A 12,938-nucleotide genomic window follows, 5' to 3' on the forward strand; every position below is an offset into this window, starting at 1 on the left:
TTACAAAACGTTTGGAATTCATTTGTGAAAAAGCTTGACTCACAACTTTTACACTGACAGTATAATACTATAGAATTTTAGAAATTTCTAATGTAGTAATTTAACGAATGTGTTATCCATCAGTTCATCTATTACAGAGTTCAATGAATCCACTTCAGGGTCACAGAACTGGAGAATTTTTACCTTTACAGTCAGAATTGGGTGTAAACTAGAAATGAGCCCCGAATGGGATGCCAGTACAAAGTGTATTATTCTGTTTACCTCATATTCAAAGAGTGAGTGGAACAGAACTTCACGAAGTGTGCCATATGTTACCATTTCATTTGGCAGTTCTACAGCAGCATTCTTCCTACTGACACCTATTATTGTATAACTTTAATGCAATTGAATAAAAAAGCTACACAGATTTTTCAAATTATATAGATGTACAGATTTACAATATTGCTAACAATAATTTTAACATGAAATATTTGAGACTTATGATGTGTGTGTAGTCCTTGAAAATTAGGTAGTATGCCTCCGTCCGTTTCATTACCACTTGTCAAGTGCAAGCCATCATCTCATTTCTTTCTCAAATCTTCTTTAGTCTTAAGACTCATTCATTATGCCTCAGTTGAAAAAATATCATATCATCCAAAAGTATGGTTAAGAATCACTCATCATGTGTCATATTAATTTGGATTTTATCATGCATCTCTTAAATTGCCTCTCATGTATTGTACTATTTTTTATCACTAATCATTTCTATACCTTCAGATTATGTAGAATGTCAAATTTGCTAACTTTAATGGCCTCTAATTCTTCACCACCGGTTTTGTTCAAATCGTCCCTGAAGTCTAAAAGAATTCTTTACCCAAGTACTCAAATTAGTTTTAACTTAGTTTTTTAAGTAAAAATGATTATTTATTTAAGTTATACAGTATAATAACTAGCTGTGGATAAGCCCGTGCTGTAAAACGCCTGGTCTCCTAGAAACCATGGATTCTGGCACTTCAATCAATCAATCACATCAGTTGTGCATTAGCAGCTAAGCAAGGTTTTCTTTCCTCGGCAGTTTCATTTTGCCGATGTGCTCGCCTTACTTGTGTATTAGCGGCTAAGCGAGTTTCTCTTTTCTCAGCAGTTTCACTTTGGCGACAGAGTGGCTTTCTTTGAGCTTCATGTTGTACCCTCGCACTTCCGGGCCGGACAGACAGATACACAATTCCATGCATAGACGTTTATATACGAGATAGTAATAATATTTTGATTCAAAAGCTGCCATACTTTATTTGTGTTCTCAAAAAGCTGGAGGAACAATCTATAGATAACAGCATATGTCAATTAGTTTATGTAAATGCAGAATTCTTTATCCATTCCTTCTTTTACACTTTTCCTAATCCTTCTTTGTGCAATACATGAACTGGGGTCTATCTTAGCAGAACTGTTTATAAAGTAAGGATCAGCTTTAGATGGGATGCAAGGCTGTTACTCACACCGGGACAGTCTGAGTCTGAGTAATTAAACTAACATGGAAATAAGCAAACCTAGAAAAAAACAAACTGCCTTAAAAGGGTGAGAGGTATTAATAAAAACCTAACCCATCTTGCACAGTCACCTTTCACCCTCTTTAATTGTGGTAAGATTCAGAAACTGTTTCACTAAATTAAGGGACAGAGGCCATAAGGTTACTCATACTGGCAACTGCATTTTTTTCTTGGTATATATCTGTATATGTCCAATATTATATTGTCATATTGTCATTATATTGTCATGGCCTCCTCTTTTCTTTAAACAGTTGCCTTTTTTGAGGCCTGCCCATTACCCTGCCTACCTGGATTTGTGGGTGGGTTTGGGGGTAGGAAGAGATGAGAAGGGTTTGTGTTTAATAGAGCAAGGTATGGAGAGTCAGGGTTGGTTTGTCTGGCTTTGTTTTGTTTTGTTTTTTTTTGGGTTGTTGTTAAAAGAAATATGATTTCTTTTTTAAGTCAGCTGTCCTGGTGGTAATTGGGCTTTGACTTATTTAAACTGTGGAGTGTGTCTAGCTGTGAAAATTGTGTTTAGCTAGGTAGCCAAGTTAATGTTGTCCTCCTATCTTGCTTCTGTGTCTGTGTGTAACTGTCTCCATTTTCTTATATGTTTAAAAACAAACCTTTTTTCTGTAGGTTTTTATTTTTTTAAGATGGTTTAGTAAATTTTGTGTAGGCTGTATTGTGTATATAGAATTCAGTCTATCATGTTGTATTTATTGCCTTTTTTCCACCTAATGTTTCTATTATACTCTTATACACACATGACAATAAAGGTACTGTCTCGTGTACAAACTCCATACTGGCACAGTTAAAGCCCTAGTATTGACAAGTTACTGTATTTTACTAGCATGTGCCTACAGTACAGTGTATATTAAGCTACATTGCAGAAACAGATGAACAAGTACTTTGTTAGTGCTGCACATTATTAACAAATTAACATTCACATGATTAAATTCAAATAACTAATAAAGGGACTATAAGTAGTCCTATTCCTAAAGTGTTGCCAGTTTTCTTACAGATAGAAACAGACAAATTTCATTTCCCCTTTTTAGCAATCCAATAATATTTTAATGCTAAATTGTACTTTTAGAGACTCATGTCACAGTGGACACCATGTTGTGTTTAGGAATCCCAAACATAGCAAAATGAGTGTGAGGTTTCCTAAAAGGACCATAAAGGCAGGGCCTTAACCTAAGCAGTTTACCTAATGAGACTCAACCCAAATCCAGCTAACCTCAAAACTACTAAAAGCAAGCTTCCAGCCAAACAGTCCTCAAATAAGAGATGCTGGCAAAATAATTAGAAAAGTTTCCAAAAATATAACAAATGCCCCACAAGAACAGGGGGGTGACCACAAACCCTTGGCGTGTGTAAAAAAGGACAAGCAAAGAATTTTTAATAATAGATGACTTATTAATTAAAAAAAGACCAAAAAGGAAAAACAGGCAAAAAAGAGTTGCCTAAAAGACAATCCTTCAGCAAACAAGTGCAAATCTACAATCCAGAAGACAGAACCCAGGACAAAGCAAAATAAATTAAGAAAACAGAAACTCCAAAGAAAATAACAATGCTAATAAAACTCCTTCACAAACTGAATGATCTCCTACTCCCGAGGCTTCTCTGCTCTTGCTAAAACCACTAGAGGGAGGGGTACGGAGTTGTGATATCAGGTTGGCCCCACCTCCTGGGGCTTCAGCCACAAAGCACATGGAATATCAGGACATTTAAATGAAAGATACATAACTACAAGCATCACAATAAACACATAAAATATGAAAAATACTCATTCAAAAACAGCAATAATAACATAAAGCACATACAAACCAATGTTAATACAGAACACTATGCATTTGTTTGTAAAAATATTCAAGTTCAATATTAATCAATAAACCAATTATTGATTCGTTTACACTGAAATCAGCACATCTCATGCAAGGCTATCATGATATTTTCTGTGCTTAACTTGACATAAGCCAATGTGTGATTCATATTTACTATCATGACAAAAGAGAGCGGTAATGTGTTACATGTCTGACATACAAGTAGGAGTTTCACTGTTCTCTGTACATGTAACAGTACTGTCACTACTACTGCTACTAATACTATTACATGTAACGGCAATTCTAAATGCCTGGATTCACTTCAGAAGCTGAGGATGGTTGCATACCCCAGGCCTATAACATTATGAATGAGGGCAAGAGTGAGAATTAACTGATCTACAGTGAACAGCAAGGACAAGCCCAAAGCTTAGAAACAATATATTTCTGAACATAAATATAAAAGCAAGTAATAGGCAAGCCAAAGAAATTATGTTCACTTTTGTAAACAGATTAAAAAAATATATTTTGAACCTGATGTGATTTGATCTATGAAGAACTGTGTTACACAGAAATATTAAAGTAGGACAATTGGAGTTAGAAAAGAGTGAGCAGGTTCTGGCTCGACCGAAATGCCAATGTGAAAAATTGAAAAAAAAAAGTAATTTATAATTATCCTTCTTTTTTATCAATTATTATATATTTTACATAGTGCTTGTCATGCATTGTACTATCACAAAACATTTTTCATAGCAGTCAAGGATACATTGTAAAGTAGACAGTAAATAAGAATTATGCTAAAAGATTATTTTTCTTTAGAGCTCAGTATAGAAAAAAATGATGTCTTCACCAAGACTGTGAGATTATTGTTTGCCCTTGAAAAATAAATGTGTGTTGTACTGCATGGCAATAGTTTTGGTTCAGTAACATTAATGCAGTGGTCAACATGTGGAAAGGATGGCATCCCATAACAATCCCGTATCCATTTAATCCACTTCAGAGTTGGAAGGGGAGCTGAGTGTAAGCTGGCAGGACTGTGCACAAGACAGGAATCAGCTCCGGTTAGTCCATTGCAGCACCCACACTCACATTCACAATGGCTAATGTACAATGGCCATTTAACCAAACATATGTTTGGGGATTTAGGAGGAAAATTGAACTACCCAGAGAAAAACTCATGCAAACACGTAGTGCACACATCACACAGACTGCCACTGGGATTTGACTTGAACTCAGCTTGGTGGAGCTGTAAAGCAGAAGCACTACTCACATTTTTAACTGATAAATCAAGTACCATATAATGTATCTCTTTTTACCAACTGGACTTGCAGTAACTCTCATCATGTTTGTTGGGGATAAGAAAACATATAACCTTCTTTAATAGTTTGATGCAGAAAGAAAAAGCTCACAGGTACAAAGTATTGCAGATGGGTGACAGAGATGGTTCTTGGAAGATTAAAGTTTGGAAGATAAAATTGAAATTCATGTAACCACTTGCAACAAATAAAACCTTGAAATATTTTCTCTCAAAATATCCATGCAGGAACATTAAATTAAGACAATACTGTGTTGTCCTCCAACAAGAAGAAGAACTGAAAAGTGCCTATGGTAAATGAACCAGCAGTTGAATACTGACTTACACAGTGTTTTTTTGGTGAGTCTAATGAGCACAGTTGCTGATGTTCTATGTTACCTTTACTGGTATCTAGTCATGGAACCCAGATAATAGTCATGAAAATAAATTAACATCCAAGGGGTATACTCTTGCTTTTTAGAAAAATTTGCAGTACTGGAAAGTGTCACAAATTATTAATGAAAGTCTCTGTGCTACCCAATAATAATAACCAAGAAAGTAAGGAACAGAAAAAAGGGACATAAGAATATTAGAAGTCTAACTAAAAAACACTCAGTCCATGAAGAAGTTTTAGGGAGCTGACAACTCAGTTGTTTCCATAGAGTATATCATCTAGATACCTTTTAAAGTTTGCTGAGGTTTGTGCTTACATGAGTCAGCTTCACACCAGTTTATGTAAAGAAGTGCTTCTGGGCTTCAGCTTCACATACACCACCACATACTGTAATTTTCATTAGTGTGTACATTATTCACAATTTAAATCATAAAATTCTGCTGATCCACTTTATTAATACCTCTGAGAATTCTGAAGAACCGGATCATGTCCTCGCTTGACTGTTCACTCTTGTAGACTGAAGAGATACAATTCCTTGACATTCTCAGAACAGAACAAGCCCTGTAGTCCTGGGATGCATATGGTGGATATCATTTTCATGTCTTCTATTGCTGTGTTTCTTTTTTGTAGAATGATGATGAGAACTGCAGTCTCAGTAGTGCATTACTCAGTCTGGGCTTAGTATTAAAATGTTATGTGTATTTTAAATGTGCCTGTGAATTTCCTAGATGATGAGAATGTTTTGCCAATGTCATTTCATAATATTTATAATATTGGGCACTGAGCAGGCTCCTGTCAATAATGGAGAATCCACTGCATCCACTAAACAGTATCATCTCCAGACAGAGGAGCAGCCTCAGCAACAAACTGCTGTCAATGTCCTTTATCAGTATGCTGCTGCTGGGGTATGTGAATTTCCCCTTGGGATTAATAAAGTATCTATCTATCTATCTATCTATCTATCTATCTATCTATCTATCTATCTATCTATCTATCTATCTATCTATCTATCTATCTATCTATCTATCTATCTATCTATCTATCTATCTATCTATCTATCTATCTATCTATCTATCTATCTATCTATCTATCTATCTATCTATTTTTATAGAGGTTGCTTCTGTAGGTCAGTGACACTCATCTTTTTCTTTCTGCCAGTACGTAGTTCTTTGCACTTGTTTACATTAAGCTGCAGTTCCCACATATTCACCCAGTTTCGAAGGTTGCCAGGTCTTTTTAAATTGTGTTGCCAGGTCTTTTTAAATTTAAATTGTGCTTGTGTTGCCTCTACAGTATCTTCCATCCATCCAATTTTAGTGTCATACACAAACTTCATAGGTTTAATAACTAAACAGGGATCTACTGTATAAATTAGAAAGAAGTAAGATCCCCCAGGACAGACACCTAAGGGATAGACTCCACTGATGTCCTCACCCATGTGGATAATACACTATTTATCTGAACCCTTTGTCACCAGACTATTAACCTCAAATGTCAGTTTTGCAATTTACTTCTGATGCCCTCTGCTTGTAGTTTAAAATTAATGTTTGACGTGTGAGATCTTTTAAAAGTCTAAGTAAATAATTTATGACACATTATTCACTTTAGTCTACTAATCCATGTTCAAAAAAGTCTGACATATTGGTTTGGGAGGCTTTTGCTCTCATAAGTCCATGTTGCCTATTATTTATTATATTATTTTCATACAATTAGTCTTCTGGTTTTTTTTTTCAAATAATTGTTTCCATAATCTTTCACTCGATAAGCAAGGTCTGTAATTACTGGGATTAATTTTGTCTCTTTTCTTCTGGGCTGGAGTCATATTGGCAACTCTTTAGTTATCAGGCGATTCTTCCATCTGCAGGTTAACAGATGTTTATAAATAAAATCTTTACAGACCCTCACAGCCACTCATACAGTGTTTAAGGTTATACAGAGACATTTGCAGGTGTCTTACAAATTTGCTGATAAAAGGTTTTCTTTTTAATCCTTTAATCTTGCTTTATAAAATCATGCTGCTTTCATACATATATATATATATATATATATATATATAAGATAAAAAGCAATAGAGACAGCTGGAGCCTTACTGTTATTGACAACCAATAAACTGAAAAATTAATTACCTCTTGTGCTCTGCTTTTCTTCCACCCATCCCTTATTTGCACAACTAATTGATTAAAGGAATAAAGGATTCTTTGAATAGTAATGCATTATGTAGGCCTTCATTATTCCAGAGCACCTCATTATTAAACAATACTGGTGTATAAGTGGATAGTCAAATTAATCTATTTTCTGAACCCACGTTTTCTTGTGTACAGTCATGGGGACATAAAGCCTATCCAAGCAGGGAGCAGTCATGTATGCTATCACTTATCAGGGCTGTATCTAAGGCAACTTACAACATTTGAGACACAGTTGGCTCCATTTATTTTGTTTTACCAAGTGTTGCATAGGCAGGTGTAGTGATCTGCTCATGGTCACAACCTTTGGAATTGATGTCCAAAGCCTAGGCCGTTATGCCACACCACTTGTTATGCCACTAGGCAGAAGTCTACAGTTACAAACCCATGTAAACAAAAGGAAAATATGCCTAGTCCACACAAAAGAACCTCAGTCAGGGTTGAAATGACCTAAAGCATCATTGCTACCTGTTGTACAATCAAACCAGATAAGTGTTAAATCAAGGTTTAATGTTGACTACTACTCAAGGAATACAGATTCAGTCTCCCCAACCATCAGTCTTGTTGGTATTCAAGTCATCCACAAACATTTTGTTGTGTTTACAACTACTGGATGAGATGATAAAGCAGTGGTCACTGCCTCTGTAGGCACATGCCCTGGGATTCAAACAGTCTCTTTTTCCTTGAAGTTTGCATGTTCTCCTCATATTTTTCTCATTCTTTTATAGTTCTCCTTGTATATGCCTACACTGGATGTCTCTGGGTGATTGGTAACTCTAAACAGACCCTGTATAAGTGAGTGTGCATGTGTATAAATAAGCATTTTACCTAGAGTGGACTCGTACCCCATTCTGGTTTGGTTGCCGCCTTATGCCAGGACAGACTCTGGTAACAGTAACTCAACACAGATGGCATTATGTGCTATGAGCCACATTCAGCAATGGTTGCTCTGTTTGTATTGAAAGACATTGAAATACACATAGCACTGCTAGCTCAGTGCCAGTCACAGTCTCTGTCAGTCTTATTTTGAACTTTGATTTCATGACATTCTTGTCAGAAAAGGCAGACTCACAGAGGTTTGTAGACCCAAACAAAGCAAACATTTCCAGAGCTGCTTGGTGAAGATTCTTATAGTTATCTGGCTCTACTAAGCTCCAGAAATGCTGAGAATGCTGTTGAGACTTTAACTGTACATTATTTTGAAGGTTTACTAATATATAATATATAAAATCCAATGTCTGTCCCTCTGTATGTCTGTCCGCTTTTCACGAGAGAACTACTTAATGGATTTAGATCGTTTTTTTTCTATAATTTGCTTGAACATTCCGGTTGATTTTGTGACTTCTCTCATTTTGCTATGTATCATAGTTCGCTTGTGGTACCGATTTATTTGTGCGAATCCGAGAAACACGCAGCGGGCCGAGGGAAGAGTCCTTCCCTCACTCACTCGCCAGCTTCGGGGCGTGTTCCTTAACTCCGCTTAGCTAGCGAACGAGAGAGCAATTGAATTCAACTTTGTCTGATATTTAAAATAAAGTGTTACTTAGGTCTTGATGAGTTTGAGTCCGGATATTCTCTTAAGTGTATGCCACATTGAAAAGAGATTGCAATTCAGATTGTGGATCGTGATTTTGTGTTAAAAGAATCATGATATGATTTTTTGGAAAGATTGCCCACCCTTAATTTGACTAACAAAGTTTTCAAATTTATGTAGGAATCATTAACCCTTTGGCGAGCTACTTGGAAAGGGGTGCGAGCTACCGGTAGCTCGCGAGCGACGTGTTGGAGATCCCTGCGCTAGGGAGTTGGTGAGTGTTACTGTGATTTTGCTGTTACTTGTGCTTTTTGTGACCCATTGGATTTTGACCCTTTTTTGACCACTCTTTGATATCTGTATTGGGACCTTTACTTTGGATTGCCATATTGTTTTAGGCAAATACAATTTTGCTTTTTTTCACCACTGAGCTTCTTACTGATTGGAAGACTTTTTGTGAGGAATAAATCTTTTTATTTTTATAAAGATTTTCAGTTTTCCCATTTATCTAGCTGGGGTCTAGCAGTATATCCCCCCTCTATTGAGCATTATTGGAAGTATTTATGGGACTTAAGTGCTTTTGGAACTCCTAGTTCATAACAATACAAAAGAGACTGGGTGCATCATCCTGAGCAATTCCTTGCTGGTGACAGCTGTAGGAACACACAGTGTGTCTGAGGATTATTGTGTGGTAGTAATGGACTAAGAGATGCTTAACTAAAAACGAGAAATAGTTAGGAAAGCTAGGGATCAAAACCTTGAAATCAGAAATAGTCAAAAACCAAAACAAAAAGGGGCAGACATCAAGCGCAAAAAGAAGTTTGAAACAGACGCATAATCTTAGCACTATAGCCTACTTGAAATCAGAAACAATGCTAAAAAGGACTTTGCCAATAATTGTATTGACCAAGGGATAGTACATAAAGTAAACTGACGCATTTATATATCATCACTTCCATAATGACATCAGTCCAAAGGTCATTGTCACATGATGTCTTCAAATGCATCACATAAACAAAGAACATAAGGCGTAATCTTTGTGAAATTAAGTTGCAATAAAAAATAAACCACAGAAACAGTTTCTGAATCTCTTGACCCCTGCAGAGGATTCTTGACAGTTTCCTTAGATTTGTAATTGTATATAAAACAAATGCAAACACAACAATATATATAATGTAAGATTAGTCGCCAATTGGTGCTGTGATTATTGGTGCTGACTCAAGGATCCAGTGTCACAGTATCAACTCTTATGTTTTGTTTACATTTAGGTTGTACAGAGCCCTGTATAATGTTTGGGCAGGGCGGATTAAGAGCTTTGGGGGCCCGTAGCACATTTCAAATTTGGGGGCCCTTTTGGTCTGCATCATCTGAAGTTTAGATTCTGAACAGTTCAAACCGGACTAAATAATTATTTTACTCTGGATTTATAATAAGAATCTTATAATATTTATGTGAATTTTATGTGTTGGGCCCCTAAAGTTTTGTTGTGTAAGAAATTTACAGTTTAAAAATGTAAAGATAATATTTTTAAAGACCAGTTTTTCAATGCTACACTTCTTCATTAAATATTGGGTCCACCATTTGGGGGCCCCCGAAATTGTGGGGCCTGTAGCATATGCTACATGTGCCTATTGGTTAATCCGGCACTGTGTTTGGGACAAAGACACAATTTTCATTAATTTACCATCCCCTCCGCAGTTTAAAATTATAAGCCAAACAATTAAGAAGTTATTGAAGTGCACATTGCAGACTTAATATTAGGTATTTGCATACATTTCAGTTACACCACGTAGAAATAACAACACTTTCTATACATGGTCCCCCCATTTCAGGGCACCATAATGTAAAGTTTTAAATTGGCCAGATATGATTCTGAGTGTGGTGTCTAAGAGGACTCTGTTATGGGCTGGCACCCCTGTGGGTTTAAGAATGTTAGGTAATGTTAGTCACCAGTGAAAGAAGCATACAATTCTAATGGTTAAAACTGAGTAAGCCTCCATTTTAAATTCTTGTCTCAATATATTTTGTATTGATTTATAAACCTATGTCAGCTTCAGGCAACCATACTGAAGACAGTAAAAAAAAAATCTGGAAGATAAATGGCCCTCTGTTTATTACACAAAAGTACACTCTGGTACTATTTATACAGTATGTACTACAAATTCCAGCTGCAATAATATATTCAAAATATATATTCAAAATCCTCATAAATTTATATGAAACTGAAAATCAGCAATTGTTACCTGGATGTCAAAGGGTACTTGGTAATAATTTTATACTTGGAATATTTTTAAAAAGGAAGAATTGATCTATTTCCTGCATCTACGTTTACCTTATGTGGTTGTAGAGTAGAAAGCTATACAGGTAGCATCAGATGCAAGGTGGGAGTTAAGCCTGATCCACTCAAACGGGGCCAGTTTCCAGTCAGCAATGAATTCAGCACAACACAAAGTAATGTTAATATTAGTTAATAATTGCTCTTACCATGCTTTGACTTTTGCGTCAACTCTGGATATTTTATTCTGAGAGGAATCATAGGCCATCTTGGCTCAGGTACAATACAGCTCATGTGTGCAATGCGTAAAAAGTCCTCTGCATGATTCCCAGTCTGGAAAACAAATAACAAAAATGTTAATATATTTTTATAACTTTATAGGGTCATTATTATAATGTACTGTGTGCAGTGAATTTCTTAATTGCATGTGCTGATCAATGTTTAAGAGGGCTCCACTCACTGGTAGAACTATGTTACCTTAAAACTTCTGTCTTTCTTATAAGGAAAATCTCAGAATTCAGAACATCAGCCTTTGAGGGTACAATGCTGAGATTAACATTCACTATAATAACCTCAACAGCTTTTGTTTGTGTATCCTCATAACAAGGTTAATCCAGGAGTAACTCCATCCATCCATCCATTATCTAACCCGCTATATCCTAACTACAGGGTCACGGGGGTCTACTGGAGCCAATAGGAGTAACTCAGTCTTTACAATACCTTTTTTGTGAGAAGTCAAGCAAAGTGACACCTTTAATTGGCTAACTAAAAAGATTACAACATGCAAGCTTTCAAGGCAACTCAGGCCCCTTCTTCAGGCAAGATGTAATACGGAAACTGGAGTTCCCTGTGTTTATATAGACACTAGGGCAGATATAACATTGGAAAACCTTTAAGTGAGACATATCAAATGTAAAAAATGAATAGACCTCTTCTGGCTAGGATTCATTTAGCAAGAGAGGAGAACAATGTATAGTCAAGATCTTTTGATAAGATAACTGTCCAACAAAGTCTTTTGAATTTTCTGATGAGTTTTTCAATACAATGTGAGTCTGTAGACAGGTTGTGTGTGTCAGACCGAGAGATGCAAACAGTCATCATATCCTGCCATACAACTCTTGTCTCTATTCAAACCATGTTGTAATGTGTTAAATTTTAACATGAGTTTAACTTCCCATTCTTTTCTCTCTTGCTGTGTTTTGAAGTTGCCCATAAGCACTGTGACTTTAAAGTCCCTCTCACAAGGTCCACGGCTGTTGAAGTGGGCTGCTACAGGAACATCTGTGCTGCCATGCTTGATGTACAACCTGTGTAAATTCATTCTCTGGTGGAGTGTTTGTCCAGTTTCTCCCACATAGTGCAGTGTCAGGACATTTCATACAGAGAATTAGGTAGACCACATTGGATGATCTGCAGGAAAATGATCCTTTTGCGATATTCTAGTTGGCAGTGTGGTATAATTACACGGTCTGTATTAGCAAGATTACGATATGCAATCTTTCGAGGCAACTCAGGCCCCTTCTTCAGGCAAGATGTAATCGATTACATCTTGCCTGAAGAAGGGGCCTGAGTTGCCTCGAAAGCTTGCATATTGTAATCTTTTTAGTTAGCCAATAAAAAGTGTCATTTTTCTTGACTTTTCTCTACATTCATAATGGCTAACATGGTATAACACCCTAGTACTATGGTCTGTATTATAAATGTGAGCACACATTTTACATCTTTTCTGTTGGCAGGGAGATGTGCCATTTTCTGTTGGTTCACTTAGGGAGCTTTGGACAATTAGTTATAACTTTTTTGGAAAATGGGAACTCAAAACTTTTTTAATTCCTCTCATAACTGCTTATTACAGTTTTATTTACAAAGGAGAGCACTTCTGACTCAAGGCAAGCATCACTTTATATTGTATGGACATAGTTGCACAGTATTT

The 12,938-nt window shown here is 36.2% G+C and overlaps 1 protein-coding gene across 1 annotated transcript in view; it reads right to left on the reverse strand.

Annotated features, from left to right (window-relative positions):
* LOC114646736 (uncharacterized) overlaps positions 1–12,938 on the reverse strand; it is a 118,689-nt gene that overhangs the window by 49,913 nt on the left and 55,838 nt on the right. The window contains exon 2 of the mRNA XM_028795061.2: positions 11,218–11,341. Coding sequence (XP_028650894.1) covers positions 11,218–11,341 — 124 coding nt within the window. The remainder of the gene's footprint in view (positions 1–11,217; positions 11,342–12,938) is intronic.

The sequence above is a fragment of the Erpetoichthys calabaricus genome, chromosome 1 (genome assembly GCF_900747795.2).
Source record: "Erpetoichthys calabaricus chromosome 1, fErpCal1.3, whole genome shotgun sequence".
NCBI classification, from domain to species: domain Eukaryota; kingdom Metazoa; phylum Chordata; class Cladistia; order Polypteriformes; family Polypteridae; genus Erpetoichthys; species Erpetoichthys calabaricus.